This window comes from Parasteatoda tepidariorum, chromosome 12 (assembly GCF_982258835.1).
Source record: "Parasteatoda tepidariorum strain Cologne lab strain chromosome 12, Ptep-v5.0, whole genome shotgun sequence".
In the NCBI taxonomy this organism is placed as follows: Eukaryota; Metazoa; Arthropoda; class Arachnida; order Araneae; family Theridiidae; genus Parasteatoda; species Parasteatoda tepidariorum.
The window spans coordinates 29,519,634-29,541,645 of record NC_141766.1 but is presented as its reverse complement, the minus strand read 5'-3'; the positions used below and the strand labels follow the sequence as shown (position 1 = coordinate 29,541,645).

The window sequence follows — 22,012 nt, the reverse complement described above, 5'->3', positions numbered from 1 at the left end:
AGCCGTTTTTATATAGTTGCTTTGTAACCGTAACTTAATAAAATGTCTGTTTTGTTTTGATTTCACACAGTTTTGTTTTAAATGTCTGCAGTGAAATTCAATTCCTATTAATCCAGGTAGACACTATTTAAACATTTCTTAATGTAATCGTGTTGAAAAAAATTATTTTTTTTATCCTTTGAATATTCTTTATAATCCGCGAGATATTAATTATAAAATTAATTCCTTCCTTGTTACTCAACTTACAGTTTTTTGTCTGTCATCGTTTAGTTATTGTTTATTATCAGCAGTGTAAAAACATTTATATTTTTTTAAAAATATAAATTTTTGTCTCTATTTATGATTACAGGAACCGCGGGACCGGGAGGGCTTGGGAGGTCTATCGTTTTTGGAGAATAAGACGCAACCCCTTCTAAGATTATAATTTTTCCCTTAATGTTTGTGTAATTGAAAATAGATATTTTTTTGGGTCTGAATTTTTAAAAAATATTCTTTTTCAAGCGAGATTTAGCATTTCCATGGCGAAAACTTTACTAAATGATCCCTTTCTCAACCCCCGCAGAGGAAATATACATTCCTTTTGCGGACTCAATGGGAAAATTCTTGGTTTGGATTCAAATTTCCCAGCGAAAAGAATAAAAATAAATAAAATAACAATGAAACAGAATAAATACCTTTAAATTAGAGATAAATAATTTTCGGATAAAACAATTACTCTTATTAAATTTGTTTTAATTTTAAAACAAATCGATTCATGAAGTTGAAATTGCAGGTTTGAATTCTAGATTGTGTGAGGTTTAGATAATTCGGACCCTGTTAACACTAATATTTATATATGTAAATACACAAGGCGAGAGAAATTCACACAATACACATCCATGGTCACTGTATGATTAACATATTTAGAGGTGTTTTTCCATAAAAAAAAAGAGAGCTTTTATTGTTTTTAGTATTGAGTCTAACATCGTAAAATTTTAAAATTTTAATTTTAAGAAATTCTCAATTTAAAGTTTTAAACTATCACAAAAATATTAATTATGGGAATCAAATTTTATACCCTTTAGTAAACATGCCTAAACATGTTTTTCAACCTATACATTTCATTACTGTGGCTACTGCTTGCAGTTAAACTGTTACGTCATTATTGTTTGAAAAGGGGTACAAAAAAATTTCAAGACTTATCCAAGAACTAATTTTTTTTTTTTCTTCAGAAATTTGTCCAAAATTGTTACATAGTTTCCACTTACGACAACTATTAAGAATATATGCTTACAATAATGAATTATTTTTCAATTATGATATAGAAACATACATTTACATAGTGAAACAGATTTATTAACATTATATGAAAACATACATCCTGATCTATATTATCACATTATTTGCAATCATTAAGTAAATCTTTGAATTAAAAGCTCTATTTTGTTAAAAAAATTCTTTAATGATCTTATTAGTTATATTTCCATGTATGTGTAGATGTTTCAAAAAATGGTGTGATTTTTTTGTGTGATTCATTTTTATAAGAAATAATTTTAGAAAAAAAAAATTTCAACAACAAAAAAAATTAGGTAAATTTCTAATTCTTGATATTTTTTGTTAGGATTCATTTGCTTCATTCCTAGTAAATAGCACTAATTTTGGATATTTTAAGTGTCATTCAAAAACCAAAGTCATAAGAATAGCCGGATTTTTCTCCTGTCATTGCTACTAACTTTATTGTTTTTATCTATACTTTTGCCTTCCTGTATCACAATTTAAATTTGAAAATAATTCTGTCGCATTAAAATTGTTCGAATATAATCTGTATGAATTTTATTGATGCACTTGCAATTCTCAAAAATAAGTACAATTCTTAAAATTCTGTCACCAATATTTGATTTCAAATATTGAGACTAAAACCTTGAAATGCTTACAGGATTATTTTTTAGTTTTAATAGCAATATACATGTTAACTATTAGTATATTTTTGTTTACTGTTAATATGGTAAGATAAATTGCATTCCTATAGCTTGTTGGTTTTTACTAATTGAAAGAGACTTAAAAAGCTGATTGAGAGATTTTTTTTCTTTTGTTATACTTCTTCGAAAATCTACTAAGTTAGGTTTGAAACCAAGCATCTTTCTTACCCTATTCATTAAAAATAAGTTTTAATGAATAGAATTTTTTTAACTTAGTCACATAACATATGGCAATTTTTTCACTAATCCAATAAAATATATATATAGCGTTAAAAATTTAAAATGCAAGTTTTGTTTTGTTTGTGTCCAATATTCAAAGTGACTTTCTATAAGATCAAATCAGGTCTTATATATTTCTGGAAATCGAAAATTTAATAATACATACTCGTTCTATAGGTTAATTTTTCATTTAAATGTCACTCTAAACTTGTGGTGTTTTTTGCTAAAAATTGTTTGATTTTGTATTATATCACTTTTTTATTGATGCATTAAATGTGTAATAATATCTTTTGACTATTCTTTAAAAAAAAACCTTATTGATAATTAGGTACCATGGCTTCTGCATACTTACCCATTGAAACAGTGCTAAAGGTTGATGATAATGAATTTTTATTGGAAGATAGTGAGAAACCTAAACACCCAACTCTGATATCATTTAATTGTGTCTCGATTGGTACCCAGTGTGATTGGAAATTTGAGCAACCTGATAACAAAAATTGTACATTGTAAGTATGAAAGGTTTTAAAGACAAGTATAATGATTTAAATGTAAGAACTTTTTCAAATTTTTCGGAATTTAAAAATAATAAAAATCTTCATTTTTAAGCACTAATATAGTGATTTAATTGTAAGAATATAAATAATGATTAATTGCTTAGGAATCATTAAAATCTTATTACCTTATTTGCTGTAAAAATTAATAACATAAAACTAAACAGTCAGGCAATGTATTTAATTTATTCTTCAAATGTCAACTTATAAAACACTTAAGGGTTTTATATATTTTGTCACAAACTTTTATCCTCTTTTAAAACTCAAATTCAATATTTATAGAAATCTAAAATAAAATGTTTTTTTTTTACCTTTTTCATTAAATTTTTTTTAAAAATAATATGCCTTTTATTTTATTCCCAATTTCATTTTTCCTGTAGTGTTAGATTTATTTTGTTACAAGGTCTTGTTTGTCTTTGTTCTTCAAGACAAATAAAGCTCTTGAATCTGTGTTTTGTACATAAGTAAATTTTCCTCAAATCCATTTTCTTTTCTTCCTTTATTGTTGTTTTGTTTTTCTTTTCTTCCTATGTTGATTTTCACTTCGAATTATGCAAAAAGACACAGTTCACATTCAAAGTTTCCATAATTAATTCTACACCAATCTATTTCGGCGTATAGTCATTCCGTAGTGTATGAAAACCCCATTCGTTTTACATGATTCAAAAATTTATGATTTTTGACAATTGTCAAAAACAATGCCAAATGGATTTTTTTTTTTTACTTGATGATTAAAACAAGAAAAAACCTTCGATTGTCAAATACTTTCCAAACCTGCCTAATTATGTTATTTTTTTAAAGTGCTTAAAAATATTTTTTCAGTGCTTGAAAAGTGCTTATTTTTTGTTGAATAATTTGGCTACGCACCCTGATACAAAATGCTTATAAAGGAATGATGATATAATTAAAAGTATTTAAATTAATTTTATATATTTTAGTTGTATTTTTGATTTTTTTTTCTTGTTTAAAATTAAATCCGTAATGATCACAAAAAGTTTAAAATTGATAGATTTTTTTTATTGACATGTGTTTGACATTAATTTAGAATTATGTATAAAACTAAATTATAGTGATCAATAGAGCAATTGATTGTTAAAAAATTATATTTATTAAGTATTCATGAGGAATATAATGTTAAGCTTTAAATTTTTTTGTTCATTTTTAAATCAAAATATCTATTATGATTTAGTAGTGTAAATACACCTTGTAAAATGAACAGTATGAAGCAACTGCAAGTTTTGTCAATGTAATTTAATTTGTAAGTAATTTAAGTATTATATTAAATAATTATAAATGTGTTTTGACAATTTAATTTAAATGTGCTAAAGTTTAAAAAGTCCTCAATATTTCTTTGGAGTACAAACTCTGTTTTGTAACTGTACATGCCATTTATTTTTATATTCATGCAAAACTTGAGTTATACATGAGTGTGTAAATGATTATTGTAACAAATTGCTGTACAAATGCTACAAATTTATCCATTGCTTGACAGTTTCAAGCCTTGGTGATATTGCAAAAAACTAAAGTACTACATTTTTTTAGTATTGAATGCTTTGTTTATTTTATCCTAATAAAAATTTTATACATTTCAATTTTCAATTGAGCCGTGAAAATTCTCTTCTGATACATTGATATGCAAATTTTGAAAGTATCCAACATTATTTGTAAACAAATAATTTACAAGTCAATTATTTGCTATTTGGAGCATGATCATTATAGAATAATAAACTATTAAATGTTTTGCTATTAAATGTTTCAATTTTTTAATTAGTATGCTGATACTAAAAATTTTTAACTATCATACTTGTATTAAAAACTTATGAACCTCATTCAGAATTTTAAAAGACATTTGTAAAAATATTATGAAGAATTGAAAGAAGTTTTAATTTTTATCTATGCCTTTCATGCTTTAAAAATAAAATAAAACAATCAGTTTTTCATTTTAAATTCAAATTTATGACATTTTAAATTTAGTTGAAAATTTTAACTGTCAAGTGTGTGCTCTGATATTATTAAGTTATTTGTTAACTTAATAATTAGATCAAGACAAATCATACTTTGATTAATTCAAATTTTCTTACAAAATATAATGTAACTTTATAAGATCTGATGGCATTTTATTTTATTTTGCAAGAGGAAAAACGTAAATTCAATAATTTTTTTAAATATTATCGTCTCATTGTTTTTATTTTAAATTTATGTAGGTTGTCTGAAACTGAAAGACCTGAAACAGAATTAGCTGTTATGAGTTCAGACTCTCTTATAATCCCTGATAAAAATACTTGTGATTCTTCAATGGTTATTAGAAGCTGGTCCGAACATAGTGATTCAAGTATCTTATCAGATCAAAAAATATTTATACCTGCTACATTTTCCCAACAATTTGCATCACATATTCATTCTGATGATGAAAAATCATTGCTTCAGTGAGTATTATAAAAACTTGTATCATTGATAAAAAATTTTGTAATTTTTAATTTTAATCAAAACTTACTCTTTTATAACACTATAAAGAGTTCTTACAAGAACCTGTCAAAAATCTCTTTTATTACCAACTGAAAAGTATATTAGAAGCAGACGCAAATATTGAGGCTAGCTCATCAAAGGGTTTCATTTTAAAGCTTGCTGTAAGTTTTGCAAATTGGGATATTATGACACGATAGCATTTTATAGGCAAATGGAATGTTGAACTATCATTACGACTTTTCAATGACTATTTATACTTTTTCAAGGACATGTGACAGATCTGTTTTGATATGGGTATAGGTTTTTATTTTAAATTTATGTAGGTTGTCTGAAACTGAAAGACCTGAAACAGAATTAGCTGTTATGAGTTCAGACTCTCTTATAATCCCTGATAAAAATACTTGTGATTCTTCAATGGTTATTAGAAGCTGGTCTGAACATAGTGATTCAAGTATCTTATCAGATCAAAAAATATTTATACCTGCTACATTTTCCCAACAATTTGCATCACATATTCATTCTGATGATGAAAAATCATTGCTTCAGTGAGTATTATAAAAACTTGTATCATTGATAAAAAATTTTGTAATTTTTAATTTTAATCAAAACTTACTCTTTTATAACACTATAAAGAGTTCTTGCAAGAACCTGTCAAAAATCTCTTTTATTACCAACTGAAAAGTATATTAGAAGCAGACACAAATATTGAGGCTAGCTCATCAAAGGGTTTCATTTTAAAACTTGCTGTAAGTTTTGCAATTGGGATATTATGACACGATAGCATTTTATAGGCAAATGGAATGTTGAACTATCATTACGACTTTTCAATGACTATTTATACTTTTTCAAGGACATGTGACAGATCTGTTTTGATATGGATATACAAACTATGAGAGAATCTATAAAAATGTATTCACCAAAGTGGCGATTATTAAGAGAAATAGATAAATTGGCCTTGTATGATGTATTTTGTGTTGAAATGATGTAAATATTATAGATAATAAATGGATATTTGTATTTCTCTTTGAAATATTGTTGAGTAGAAGTTTGAATACTTCATTACATCTCAAAATAACTTTGTACCATCCTACAGTGGCAGTAATGGTACTTGAACTTTACCAACTTTAGAGAACACCTAAAACATTTTTTAAAAAATTACTTAATGTTCCCACAAAGTATTTTTTAAAGAAAATATTTAGATAAACAATTAATTTTTTTTTTACTTTGTCAAAATTTATAACATAAAGCAAAATAAGAATTAAAGTTTTATTCATAAAAATCACAGAAATTTATTCACTAATTTTAATTAGCAAAATGACTTTGTGTTTTAATTGTCCATTAAATGCAGGAAATACAGAAAATTTGCTATATAAAAACTCATTTTAAGTACAAATGTTTTAGGAACAATTAATCATTTTTAATTTATGATTTTTATTGCCCTTTTGCAAATTATTAATTTGACACAATTTGAATGTAGAGAACTGATAAACAATGGAGGTATTACAATAATAATACTCCTTTTAGACTTTTAAACATCAGAGGATTATCTAAGCCAATGGGGTAACTAAGGCAATTTTACTTTATGTATTGATTATCTCTGAGTTTGATTGTCATCAGTGGAAGTTTTAGACCTCATATTTTAATATTGTTTTTGTTTTAAAATTAAGGTTATAAACCTTTATTTCAGCAAATACTTTCATAAATTTGTATGTTTCTTATTTCTAAGTTGAACTCCTTATAAACATATTTAAATAGATTTTAAAACAATACTTTGATGTTTGGTTTACTTCATTTATTATATTTCCATTTTAATTTTTTTTAAATTCATTGTTGTTCCAATTTTCATAGTTGCCGACTTTTTCATTTTTTTAAAGACTTATCATAGTGAAAAGCAAAGTAAAAGCATCAAAGTTATTAGTAGTTTTTAAAAATTTTATTAGGCTTTTACGCATACAGTGTAACGTCCCATATCCGGACGTCCCTTTCCCGGAAGGATCGATTTCCCGGACACTTTTTAACAATCAAAATAAACAAACATCTCTTGATCTTCCCCTCCCAAAAAAAAAAAAAAAAAAAAAAAAAAGGAAACAGAAAAGACTACCAAGTCCGTGGAGTGACCATTAGTGACGCTCCTCTTCTGGAATGCAGGGAAAGTGGGTAATTTGTTTTCAATAGAGCACAACTGAGTCCCCTCCCCCCCCCCCTTCTTTCGTATGCAGCTGGCTAGTAGATGAGGCATTTCCTGGAACCTTTTTACTGTAGAAAAGGGTAAACGTGGAGGGGGAGTATGTCCTTGAGAAACATTGTCCATTCAATATTTAGGAGGCGGGGGAAAAAAAGGGGGGTAACATTCTTTCTTTAGCATTGACATGAAAAAGATTTCAAGACTCCCATGCCACTGAAATATGAATTTGACTAACAAAACTCCTTTTATTCCAAACCAAGAACTAAATTAGATTTCTCCGAAATTTATTCCTTTTTTTCATGCAGTGCACCTGCAAATACATTATAGGAACAGGCGAATACCTTGGCGAAATAAGTCTTGCAAAATACTCTGAAATTAATTTCTCTCGCCAAATATCTCGTATTTAAAGCAATCCAACACGTCACATTTGTTCGTTTTTACCGATCTAGCATTTGTGAGTTAAGAATTTTTGATTATCGACAGCTTGCTTCTTTTAATTATTTTTATTAAGTTTTTTTGCAAGTTATTGTTTTTTTAAGTTTTTAACTGCGTCATTTTTATTAAGTTTTAATTGAGTTACTGTTATTCGTGTTAAGTTTTTTTTAAAGTTATTTTTGTTTATTACCTTTTATTTTTCTGACGATGTCTTCACGTCCGTCGAAGAAAAGAAAAAATGTTTCTTTATCAATTAAAGAAAAAGTAGAGTTACTGAGAAAATTGGACATGGGCACTTCAGTATCTAAGTTGTGCGACGAATATAAAGTAGGAAAGTCTACTGTGTACGATATAAAAAAACAGAAAGAGAAGCTTTTTGACTATTTTTCAAACTCAGACACACCTCTTGCAATGAAGGATCGAAAATATATACGAAATGCTAAACACGAGGATCACGATAGAGTTATGATTGAGTGGGTACGACAACGCCGTAGTGAAGGCGTACCGTTAACGGGACCAATGTTAATGGCTCAAGCGAAGATTTTTCATGAGGATATGGCCATTCAAGAGGAGTGCAGCTACAGCACTGGATGGTTGAAAGCCTTCAAAAAAAGACATGGTATGCGCCAGCTATCTATTTGCGGAGATCGTGCGGAAGCTGACACCGAAGCTGCTGAAAAATTTATAGATGATTTTGAAGAATTGATTAAAAATGAAGACTTGTCACCAGAACAAGTATATAATGCCGATGAGACTGGACTGTTTTGGCGGTATGTACCCCGAAAGACTTTAGCCGCAGCTGAGGAAAAGAATCCAACCGGTGTTAAGGACTGTAAAGTAAGAATGACAATTATGGCGTGTGCAAATGCTTCAGGTACACACAAATGCAAATTGTTTACAATTGGTAAAAGTGCACGCCCTCGCGCCCTAAAGGGTGTTAAAGTGTTACCCGTAAATTATCGATCTAACCGAAAAGCCTGGATGACCCAGCAACTAATGGAAGAATGGTTGGACAACGATTTTGTGCCGCAAGTCAGAAAGCATTTTCAGTCGATTGGCATGGAAGAAAAAAAACCACTTTTAATACTGGATAATTGCTCTGCCCACAAGATACCGTTATTGATGGAAAGGGCAAATGTTTCTGTTGTGTTCTTGCCACCCAACTGCACATCAATTTTGCAGCCGATGGATAACGGTATCTTAAGATCCTTCAAGTGCAAATATAAAACGCAATTCTTGATGTCAATGCTGACCTCTTTAAATGATGGCCAAAACTTACAAGACTTCGTTAAGTCTTATTCCATAAAGACTGCCATATGGAATATAGCAAAAGCGTGGGATGAAGTTGATCAAAAGACCCTTAAGAATGCTTGGAATAATATTTGGCCAGCAAATATTTTTTTAGGTAATGATGAGGACGAGCCCCTCTTTGAAGGTTTTCGTCCAAACAAAGAGAAAGAAAGTGTGAGAGAGTTGTTGCACTACATCAAAAGTCATTGTGAGAGGGAAAAATTAGATGAAGAAGATGTTGTAGAAACACTAAACTGCGACGATGATGCACCAACTGTGTCCCAATTAACCGACGAGGAGATCAAAAACATAGCTTTAAACAAGCAGGATAGTGACACAGAAAGTGTAGATAGTGAAGAAGAAATAGCAGAAGAGAGGATTTCAACTGACGATTTAGTTAATCATTTAGATATTGCCATTAAAGGACTGGAACAAAGAGACTATATTTCTGAACAAGAAATCATGTCCCTTCATAGGATTAAGGAAAAATTGCTCAATAAGAAACCGAAAATGAAACAGCTTTCTTTAAAAGATATGTTTAAAAAATAAAATATTTATAGTGCCTACGCATTTTTTATTAGGAGTTTTTTATTTCTATGTAAGGTAAATAATTGATCTTTATTTTACGTAAGCATTATTTTTTTAATATTTTGTTTGATTTAAATCGTTGAGAAAGGCAATTTTTTTTCTGGTTTCTTGTAACATTAATTTAATTTTTTTTGTTGTCATTTTAAAGCTTTTTAAATGATTAGTTGCGATTTATTTACGTGATGTGTTATGGACTTATACTATGCTTATTTTAAAAATCAGAAGTTTTTTTTTCCTTAGATGGTTGAGTCAGTAATTCCCTCTTCTTTAATGCATTTTATAACTGCGTATTTGGCGTAATTTTGATAAATAATCAATTTTCTATAATGCTAATGGTTAGTTGATTTTCCCGACGACCACGATAAATTGACAAATTATGTGTTAAAGTTTAAATAAAAAAAAAGAAAGAAGAAATAACAGTTTGGCGTGTCGATAATCGTGACGTCGATTGTCGTTTTCAATAAGTACGATGGTTTTCTGTATTTTTTCTTAGTTCGTGTGGTCAATTATGTCTCGAGGTGTAATATTGCGCCAGATTATTTTTTAAACGATTAAATAAAGCATAGTAATATTTAAACATTATTAATGAATAAAGAACAGACATATTTCGGCCGTTTTAGAATTCCAATGCAATTCTTTTATTCACCTCATTTAGTAAAGGATAGCTGTGTATTTTCTTTAAAAGATTTCTTTTCAACTTGTCAAGTGATAACAATCCTCCCCCTCTTAAGCCAGGCGAAATTAATATGCCCTTCTTTAACGTTGTTTTGACAACCACTAACGTGATTCTTTCAGTCCCACAAGAAAAAATAAAGATAACTCCATCAGCATGCCGCGCCCTAACGCTTGATTGATAACTTCCCCGCCCTCAACTTGAATGATCTCTTTACACATATTTTCTCTACACAAATAAGGAGGGAATGGATTTTTCTCCCCCACCTACCCACCTTAATGAATGACGGGGAATCCCGCTTCTTCCTTGAATCGTTCTAGTTCAAAATGGCGGATAGAGCAAATTAATATTTTCATTACTACTGTCAATTTTTTTTCGTTTTCTAAATTTTAAGCACTAATTATTTTTTTTCTAATATTTTGTTTTCGATTGATTAAATATCACATTCAAATACTAAAACATTATTGCCCAAAAAATAACGTTTATTTATTTTTTGCTTCTTAGATTCAGATCGTTTATTAGATCATTTTAAGCTTTGTTTATCTTAGGGGTGTATTATACGGAAAAATCTATTATCCGGACTTCGGGAAGTCCCACCGATTCCGGATACGCGACGTTCCACTGTATAAGGAAAAATTTTTAGGGTTCTGGTTCTTATATGTGCTTTTTAAATTCTTTATGCTGTGGTGGTTAATAACTTTAAGTTAAATTTTCAAACCCAGAGTAGTATGTTAAATCATAAAATTTTCTGCCATTTGAAAATATCATAGGTAAAAATCATGAAAGCTGACATGCATGCATTTTAAAATTTCATTTTGATACATACTTTTTATAATACAGATTTTCTTTTTATCCTCTTATTTTCTATATCTGTTTTTTTTTCTTCTTTCTGTTTTATTATAAAATCATAATGTTTTTAAGTAACATTTTTTAATTTAATCATGTAAACTTCGTTCGAGTCACAAAATCAAGCAGCAGTTTCATCATGTGACTCAATATTTGATCAGAAAAAATATTAAAAATAAATCAGATTTGTGACAAAGCGAGAGACAGTATCTTTTAAAATCATGTGTTGTGGAAAGTAGGAATTAGTGGACCACTTTTGAATGTTTTAATTATTTTAAACGAAACTAAATGAATCTCAGACCTGCCAACTCTCAGGCTTTAGACCTAAGTCTCAGGATTTTATGCCCAATCTCAAGACTTGAAGCCTCTAAAATATATTCGCAGGCTCTTTCCTAATGAGTATATAGATCAGAGGATTCATGCATAGTTTGCATACAAACCTCACTCTCCATCCACCATATCAATTATAGTATGTTGATAGTTTTTTTTTTTTTTTTTTTTTGCGTTTGCAAAAATTAAAGCAAAAAATAACTAGCCTCGTTTCTTGATATTCAAGAAACTTGATTTTGTGCTTTACAGTGCAAAGATTTTTTAGAACTGAAGTTTTCCTTTCTTTTGATACAATCAATATACTATAATATTGAGTCTGTAACAGGTAAAGTTATACCTACAACTGTGTTGTCCAACTTAAAGCTGGCATTATTAACCATTCCTCACAAGGATATGACAATGAGAGAATATTTAGCCACGTAACAAAATTCCAGGCTTAATTCTGTTTTTTGTCAAAGTAAAATCAGAATTTGTGGAAAAAATTTTTGTATAATGTTTTAATAAATGTTAAATCCGTCACTCAATCTGTTTTTTTTTTTTTTTTAAATAAAAGGAAGAAAAAAATTTAATTTTTAGAGACAATAAAGTTACTTGCATAAATTTAATTTAAAGAATGGTATAAATTTATTATTTTTTTTTAATAATAATTATTGTTTTGCTTATTCTCTGTGCCCTGTTTACAAAAGGTCTCAGGTTTTAAGAAGTTATCAGGTCTTCAATCTGCATGAAAGAGTCCCTAAATATGTTTCTATTATTTATGTTTATTCATGAAAATACGTATTGTGGACCCTCTTTAAATTTTTCTAAATGTACGATTTCCTATTTGTTACAAATTTTATGTGCTGTACATTTATTATCTTAAGCAATCCATAAAGTTATTCTGTATTTGGATAAAATTTTGATGTTGAAATCTTTGCTATATCATTAGCTTTATAAAATCTCATGTTAAAAATGTTTCTTTAAGGCAGTCATCCAAGCTGCTGTAAAATTAGTACACTCAAACTTAGACCACCCTGAAAGTAAAGCAAACACGGAACTCCGAGAGAAATCACACTAAAATTATTGTTTTTCAATGAATCCCTTGGCATGAGGGAATTGAGGGCAACAAAAAGGCTGACTCATTGCCTGAAGTATGAACTCTTTGACAACAAAGCCATTCCTCTAGAATTGTGTGAAAGACTTGTTTATGAGAAAATTATAGATATCCTCAAATATGACTGAGCAGCAATGTCAATGGGTAAATCCTGAGCCAATATCCAAGATCACTGGAAAATGTGTTACCACAAACCCCATAGAAAAGTTATTGCAAACTTTAAACTAAGGTCAGGTCAGGACTACTTAGCAAAACATCTGAATAGAATGGGTATACTCCCATCAAATATTTGTCAAATCTATGAAATGGGCATCATGAATGCTGAACAATTTTATATGTGCCCAGGTTCAGAGAGAGAGTCCCTGATACTTGGTGAAATTGTCACATTACATTGGACTGCTGGAAGTTTAATTAATTATTATTGATTGAACTCTATCCATTCTTTTTTCTTGTTTCTTTGTTAATCCTTTTCTTGTTCATGTTTATTTATATTAATCTTTTTAGTTTGTTCATGTTTATATTGTGTGTGTTTATTATAGTTCTTTTTTCTGTCCACTGTCCCTTTGTGAGACATTGAGCTGCCTGAGTGGGCTGCTCTATGGATTGAAATTCCTGCTAGTCACATGTAACAACATCATTGGACAATCAAACAGATACCTGTTGAATGGGAAGAGGGTTCCATACGTATCATTTTTAAAAAAGGAAGCATGCTGAAATACTGCAATTATTGAGGTATCACCCTCTTAAACCTAGCATTTAAAATATTCTCCCATATCTATGTAATAGGTTATTACTGTATACATTTACTGTTATTGGTTCGACAATGTGGATTTCCAGCAAGAAAATCTACTATTTCTCAAATTCATCCTATTAGACAAAATTTAGAAAAAGCTGTTAAATGTAATAGTCACACCTTTCATCTAAATCATACCTGATGTATTAAATCTATTCTACACTGAAATAAGATTGAGACAAGGTGATACTCTTTGTGCATCTTTTTCAATCTCAGCCATAAAAAAGCTATTAGAAATTGTACTATAGCTAGAAGTAATGAACTATAACTACAGGTGCCGTTTTTTCAGAAATCTATATAGTTATTAGTGCATGCTGATGACATCAACATTAATCACAGAAGTAAACAGGCAGCTGTGGAGACTTTCATTTCTCTAGAATCTAGAGCCAGAGATATTGGACTTGCTACAAATGAGGATAAACAAAATTTATGGCTGTAGCAAGCAATGCGCATAACTCCACACTGCAAATAGGATTTTATATTTTCAAGAGCGTTGATCAGTTTACATTTCTCAATACTATCATTTCTAAATATAGTTATGTTAAACTTGAAATTAACAGATTATTCAAGGCTAGTCGATGCTATAATGGCATAAAAATGTATTAAATCTTTACTACAAAATTTCAAGACAAAAATAACTATTTATATAACTCTTGTTAGACCTGTCATATTGTATGATAGTAAATGCTGACCATCACTAAAGACATGTGAGAATAAATTTTTGATTTTTGAAAGAAGAATTCTTTATAAAATATTTGGCTCAATTAGAAAAAATTATACTTTGTTAATTCATGAAATCTATCAACATCCTAATGTTGCAAAGTCGTCAAATACTATCATATCAAACGATTTAGGCATATTGTTTAAATGATGACAACTCAAACCTTGTTAAAACGGTCATCTTTGTAAGCGTCCAGAGTAACAGAAAATACCTTATACAAGTTGGATTGATTGCGTAGAGGCAGACTTTAAGACATAAAAGCCAGTTGTTGGTGAACTGTAGCATTTTAACAGATCCATTGGAAGAAGCTAATTGAAACAGCTTTTGACTGAATAGGCTGTAGTGCATTAAAAGAAGAATAAGTACATTTGTTATGCAGTTGGGAAAGAAATTTTATACATAGATGCTTTAGTTATTGTATTGTCATCCTATTTTCAAATTCAAGAATTTGCTGTGAAAAATGAGAGATTTACTAATTTTATGATTGTTTTTTTAAAACCAGGAAAAAAGGTTTGACATGGATACAAAAAACTGACATAATCAAGACTATCATTTCTTGAATAACACAATAACTGACACCTTGTACTACATTTTTTTACTTAAACAAAAATTAGGTCAGAATGAAATTTTTTTACATAAGTCAAAATGTCTCAAAATCACACTGAGTTCTTTGTTTAGAAAACTTTTATCAGGCAAATCTAGTTTAGTAAATTTATTTAATAACATTAATTTTTTTTAAAAATATTTAAATTAAATTAGTATAGAATTTAACTATTAAACCTTTTAACTTTAATAAAGATTGAAAAACAGTAAACCAATGTCCCCCAGTCCCTCACCAATAGGGAGTAATTTATTGAAATTGTTCATCTAACTTTCTGTAGACTATGAATAAGAAAATTTTTATTGTGTTTTATTTCTGTCAAATTTTAAAATTTCATTAATTTTTACTAAAAATGTGTATTAGTATCTTCTAAAGTTTCTTTTTTGTACTGTTCAAATTTTTTGTGACTAATTTTTTTAAATTTAATTTTCAATGTTTCTTTTTGTGTATCTGGAAACAAAATTGGCAAATAGCTCAATTCTGCACAAAAAGCTTCATAAACTTTAAATATCTATTGTTTTGCTATTTTGTTGGAGTAAAAATATAAAATTAAAATTTCAAAACAAATATAGGGTTGGCTAAACTTACTTGTTAAGGGTTGACTAACTGTACCAGACATATTTTTTAAAATTTTACCTGCAAACGCTCTTTCTTCTTAAAATTGTTATAAAATTTCTTATAGTAACTTAGGTGGAATACCATAATCAACTTGAGAAGGCAGTCTAAAATTATCCAAAAAGAAACTTGCTATTTATGAACGGTTTTTTTAATATTGAAACAGTAACAGATTACAGAGTTTCTTGAATTTTTGTTAAATTTGCTTTTTGCATTTAAAGTGGTAGCAAAATTTATGTTTTCAGTATTTTATTTACAGATTAATAATGCTGAGTTAGACCGTTTTTGATCAAAAAATAATGAAAATAATTTTGATAATTGTATAGCTGTTTATTTACGATCTTTAATTTTTTAAAGTTTAAGCAATATGTGCTTAAAATTGTAAAATCAGCAGATGGTTCACTATCACATAAAAGTTAGCAATTATGGAAACAGCCCTGTTGCCTGCTGTTTGATGGGAAATGGTCCCTCTTAAATTGTGACTTTCTTTTGCATTTAAATAATGTATAAGAAATCATAAAGTGGTTCTACTTGTTATTTTGATGCTATTTATTTGACCACCAATGTGTTTAGAACCAGTCCTCCTCTGTCTGTAAACAGCTAGACATGGAAGTTCTTTTTGTTTATAGAAAACATATAAATGTGAATACTTATAAAAAATTTAACAATTGTGCTTTAAGTGTCTTTATATGAGATATTTTCTTATTTCTTAACTTTTATTTTCTAGGCTAGATTACAAAACTAGAAATAAGTATAAAACTAAGCAGAGACGACAAGACCCATTCTATCGCTCTCAAGAAAGAGTACGACAAAGAACTGTGATGCGTTTAAAACGTCAAGATCCTGGGTTTCGCGAAGCAGAAAGAGAAAAGGGGCGTTATAGAATGCGTTTGAAAAGACTGGACCCTAAATTTCGTTCCCAAGAACGCGAGCGTCAACGTGAGAGAATGAAAGCTAAACGAAGGGATCCAGAGTTTCGTGAGAGAGAGAGAGAGCAACAAAAGACAAGATTGCATGTAAAGCGGTTAGATCCGGCATTCAAAGAAAAAGAAAGAGCTCAAGATCGTCTTAGAATGAGATTAAAGCGTCAAAACAACAGTCTTTTTGCAAATTTGCATGCAGACGATATTAAAGTTAGCCATGAAAGTGATTTAAGTGTAACTTCTGACAAGATGCTAAAGGACATGTGCAAATCTGAGGATTCTCGGGAAGAGTTTCAAAATCAAACTGTTTTTCCTGAAAATTTCAGTGCTAAATTATTGTCCTTAAAATCACAAGAATCTGTTATTGAAACTTTTCACTTCAAAAAACAACAAATTTTGAATTTTAATTTTTATAACACAAACAAAGAACAATGGCTTCAAGAAATGTGTTCTCGAGCTGTGGCTCAAACCAGTGATATTAGTGAGAGTGATACGTTACAATCTGCTTCAGTGGCTGAAGTAAACAGTGATATGATGCAAAAATTGCCGCTGATTAAAAAGAAGGATCTGAAAGATGAAAGCAGCTCTGAATCTTTAGAAAAGATTAAATCTAGTGAACTGTCCTTGTCAGACTTACAAAAATACACTAATTCAAGCCATATCACTGTGTCAACAGATAAATATTCATCAACAAATACAGGTTTGTATTTAATTTTATTTTGTTTTTATTATTTATTTTTTGCTGAGCAGACAGTTTAATTCTTAACAGTTGACCTCAAACTCAATTTGATGTAGAATTTGTTCTCTTTTCATGAAAAAAATTGATCTTCTCCACTTTAATGAAATACTTCATATTCAATACTTATACAAATAAACCCAAACAGCTTGATTTTAAAAAGATTCATGGAAACACCAAACTTCAGAAGAAATACATATTTACTTTTACTTTATTTAACTAATAATTATTGATTGGTTTCAATGATCTAAAACTTATTTCCAATAACATTATTTTAATCTCCTACAAAATGAACTGCAATTTATCCAATTGTTTCACTTTAGTTTCTTCACTGATGTGAATGACTACAGTAAAAGTCAAAAGCATATTTGCATTTATCCATCAATACAGTTACTCATCAATAAAGTTACTCAGCTTTGCAGAAGGCTGATTCCATTGCAGAATTTGCAGGAGTCATTCTTTCATTTGTTTAAATGCATAGATGTAAATACTCAATACTTTGCCCTTATGGGGTGATATAGAAAAGGGAACTATTCTAAAACTACTACTCATACAAAGTATTCTGTGGAAAACAATCCCGGTAGATTATAAAAACTTTAATTCTGGTGTTTAGACAAATGAAGATTTGTTTCTGGTGTTGTTTTATGCACCAAATCGATTGAGACCGAACACGAGATGATGGAATTTGTAGTTTAGAAGATATAAGAACTTCCTCTGCTAAATTACAATATTTCACTTGTAACAATTTATGCATTTGGCATTGCTACCTAGGCAAGTGTTATATTGTTTTGTATGTATTTTTTATGACGAATTGAATGTAGCAAAATGTGGTTCAATAGAACTAATTGTTGAGAAGATGGCAGAATTGTTTATTTTAAAATGTCCCACTTCTGACCTATTCTTATTTATACATCTGACATTGCTATGTGGTTGCAATGTAATCAAATAGTTATTATTTCTATTGTATTTTTTATGCTGAATTGAATGACTATAGAACTAATAATTTAAGAAGTTATAAAGCAAGTACACAAATAATGTAGATGGACTAATAATTTAGAAGCTGTAAGGGAAGTCTTAAAAAATATGTAATTTTTAAGAAGTACAGTAATTGATTTATTGAAACATTGTTATCTAGACAAATTAAACATTGTTTCTAAGGCATATTTTATGTTGGATTGAGAGAGACTAAATTCAAATCAATAAGACTAACAGTTCAGAAGTTGCAAGATTTTTTTTTCTGTAAAAAAAAAGTACTTCTTTTATAACTGTAGACATAAAGTAATAAATTCTAAATGAAAGAATAATGTAATCAAAATAAAATTTAATTTTAGGCTAATATAATAATTTTTAAAAATAAAATGTTTTGTGAAATTTGATGTTACATAATATTTCATCATAAAATAGTCCCCACTTTTAATATTTTTTGACAAGTTTTAATATTTTCAGCTTCGTAATATGTGTGATGGTCAAATTTCATTTATTTTTTAAACTTAAAGCTCAAAATTATCAATTTTTTTCACAAAAAAAGTTTTTTCTGCAAATATATTTTCAATGTTTTTTATAAATAATCTTATTGTACTCAATGCATGAAATAAAATTTTATATCGATGTAAAATATTAGTAGGGATGTATAAGACAAGTTTCGATTTTCTAAAAGATTATGACATCAATAAATCTTATAGTAATGCATAGTCCCATAATTTTTTATTATGAATTTTTATTTTTGTAACTAATAATAATGTAAATTGATTTACAAAGAAAATAATGTTTAGTGAAGAAAATAATGTCTTAAGAAATCAAAGAAAAAATATTGAAATTATTAAAAAGTTATAAATCTGCAGTGTGGGATCCTTTAATCAAGTTACAGATGTTAATTTGAATAGTTTTTCAATACTTAGAAAACAATTTTATTACTTTTTGTGATAAATTTTGCAAAACAAAATTAAGTAATAACTGTCTTTTTTCTTTGGCTCAAAAGTTTTTGCTTTCAAATATAGAATGATATTCTACACAGCAATATTGAACATACAAGCATTACTTATTTTTAATCACCCTAATGATAACTTACATATTTTATCTTTATGAGTAAATCTTTATAATTAACTGAGAGTTTCAGTGATGATGAATTTCTGCGATAGTAGGTCTAGTTTTTAAGAGGACTTCAGCAAATAAAATATAATTTTTTTTTAATTTAGTTAAATTACGTAAATTTATGAATTGAACTGTTCATAAATCTTATAGTAATGCATAGTCCCATAATTTTTTATTATGAATTTTTATTTTTGTAACTAATAATAATGTAAATTGATTTACAAAGAAAATAATGTTTAGTGAAGAAAATAATGTCTTAAGAAATCAAAGAAAAAATATTGAAATTATTATTCAATGCTGCTTAGAATGCCTTTTTGTTACTTTTTCGGGGTAAAATATGCAAAATCGAAAATTTTTAATTTAAAGTATCCGCTTTAAATATTACAATATCCTTTTTTCCTTTGGGTCAAAAGTTTTTGAATGTAGAATAATATTCTGTACTACAACATTGAACATACAAGCATTACTTATGCTTGAATTACACTCATACATTTATTTTACCTTTATTATAAATAAGCCTTTTTAACTGACAGTGTTTTAGAGATGATAAATTTCTATGCTGGTGGGCCAAAGTTCAGGAAGACTTGCGCAAAGGAGGTGTAAAATATTTCAAATTTAGTTGACTTGCATGAATTTGTGAATTGAAGGTAACAATTTCATTTACTGGGTGAACGATTCCCCATGCTTTCTAACATTTAAGCATTACCTTGCATACGAGAATGTTAAGCAAACAATCATGTTAAAGATAAACATACATAACACTGTAATAGTGAACTACTTCATGAATCAGTTAACATTATTTCTTATACATATTACCATTCTTTTGAAATGCTTATCTACAGCAAGAAAATGCACATTTCCATTTGCAAAATCATGCTTTAGAGTTGGAGAACTAGAGCTTTTGCCCAGGCTACTAAAATACTGAATTTAATTGAATCGTGTTGATTAATTTTGACTGAAGAAAATGATAAGTTGTTGTAATCAGTGTAGATATATGGTGATGAACTTGAAAGGGTAGCATCAAATAAACAGTTTAGTTGGTGTTTTTATTTTGTGTCAAGTCATTACTTGATAATGAACTGAATAAAAAAAAATTGTTGTCTTCACAATTTCAATATGCATAAATAGAAAAAAGGTAATGAATGTAAAAGGAATAAAAAAAATTAAAAGTGAAATGTACGAAAAATTGAGGGGAGACCCTCATAAACAAACTTTAATGGGACCTGGTTTGTTATTTTAAATGTCTGAGATTAATCTTTTTTTTTTTAGTTTAATAGGGTATTGTATTATGTAAGGAGCACAACAATTTAAAATATTCCCACTAAAAAGCTGGTTTTCTTCAGAAAAACCAGTTACCTCCCCTAAAAATGCGTTATTACTGAAAATAACATCCTGGTAAGGTGAGATGTGATGTAGATCATCATATACCCAATTCCACAACACATATGAGCTCTCATTTCTGATAGTTTGGTACTGTTGAGCTTCCATTTCTAATTTGTGACTGGCTATGTTAGATCACTTCTAAAGATTTTTATAGTTTAATAAGAAATATTGAAATTACCTACTTCTTAAAAATTCTTAACGTAATTGAAGAAATTTTAAAAAAAGAGTAGGTTTTTTCTTTTTTATCAAAAGAGTTACGAACAAACTGTTGCCGTAAGTTCACTATTTTAGTCAATGTAGCCTATTGAAATTGTTGTGTGTATATTTGTTGTGAATATTATAACGTCTTCAGGTTACGCACTCTCTACACTTATTCCCTTGTTTTTACTAATCTTGGCAAATCTTGCTTTTTCCCTATATTTTACTAAGAAGGTGGAATATACTTACTGATGATAAAGCAAAATTTGCCTAAAACATGGTAATGGAGAGGAAGAAAGTGTGGGGAAATTGCACAATCTTGAGACATATGTTTTATTTACAATTGTTTTGTTATATACCAGGTAAAAATGCAACTGGCATAAATATAAATCCATAATATTCGATATGATTACCATACTTTTATATGTTAATTTTCTTTTTTATTACAGAAAACTGAGAAGTATCATATGGCCAGATATGTATAAGAACTGTTGTGTGATGTTCCTAATAACTTCCTATTTAGAGTGCATCTTGTCGTTTGCTTATTTGTCATTGCATCTTGTTGTTACTCAAACTTTTTGTTAAATATATTGTAAAATTGTCTTTTATTTATTTCATCATTAAACTTTTTCACTTTACAGATGTTTTATGTCATTGTATTACATTATACCATGATTTTGCTTATTTTGTCATTAACAGTTTTGCATTCACCACCCAACCATGACAAAGCATATAGCGCCATTTTTCATAGTTCCATCTTTTAACAGCCATGGTTGGAATCTCACACCATTTCAATTTTTTACCATTTGCCAGAGGACATGGACAGCATCTGAGCTAGTACCTATCTCTCCAAACTTCTACATAGCAACTAATAAGAGGACTTTGTTGCGTATACACAATATGGCGGTGATAAGGATCAAACTCATTGCTCCAACTCTCCTCCAGTGGTGTAAATGACACTTTAACCAACTGCACCACTAGAATATCTAGGAGTTATACATTCCCTGAAAACATTAATCTCATTATGTTAAATTAATTTTACATTTCTATTCAAAATTTTGTCAATGTTTTTTTATTCATGCAGATTCTAAAAGGGGAAATCAAGCTTTATTATAATTGCATATGTTAGCATTCCCTCTTAATTTTGAATAATCTTGAAGTATTTTATTCTTGTTTAATTCCAATTTTTCAATAATATTTTGCATGTTTATATAAAGGACGTGAAATAAACTGAAAAATCTTGTTTGATAACTTTTTGTGTTATTTGAAACATTTTTACAACTTGAAAACATAGTTAATTTTGGTAAATATTTCAAA

The 22,012-nt window shown here is 28.6% G+C and overlaps 1 protein-coding gene across 2 annotated transcripts; it reads left to right on the top strand.

The window, feature by feature from the left end:
* On the top strand, positions 1-21,333 carry LOC107450204 (uncharacterized). Of its 2 annotated transcripts, XM_087156095.1 has the most exons (5): positions 1-116; positions 2,506-2,683; positions 4,933-5,154; positions 16,092-16,987; positions 21,145-21,333. In XM_087156095.1, the coding sequence occupies exons 2-5, from the start codon at positions 2,511-2,513 to the stop codon at positions 21,150-21,152; spliced, it is 1,299 nt and encodes a 432-aa protein (XP_087012221.1). In that variant the 5' UTR covers positions 1-116; positions 2,506-2,510; the 3' UTR covers positions 21,153-21,333. The 2 variants fall into 2 exon arrangements, with proteins under 2 accessions (XP_087012221.1, XP_087012219.1); XM_087156093.1 differs by lacking the exons at positions 1-116; positions 2,506-2,683; positions 4,933-5,154 and adding an exon at positions 5,503-5,739.
* The last annotated feature ends 679 nt before the right edge of the window (positions 21,334-22,012 follow it).

Bases quoted from the DNA above. Each gene is read 5' to 3' on its own strand.
- LOC107450204 (XM_087156095.1), top strand. From the start codon at position 2,511: ATGGCTTCTGCATACTTACCCATTGAAACAGTGCTAAAGGTTGATGAT. The intron at 2,684-4,932 runs GTAAGTATGAAA...AAATTTATGTAG, and splicing joins GATAACAAAAATTGTACATT to GTTGTCTGAAACTGAAAGAC. The intron at 5,155-16,091 runs GTGAGTATTATA...TTTATTTTCTAG, and splicing joins GATGAAAAATCATTGCTTCA to GCTAGATTACAAAACTAGAA.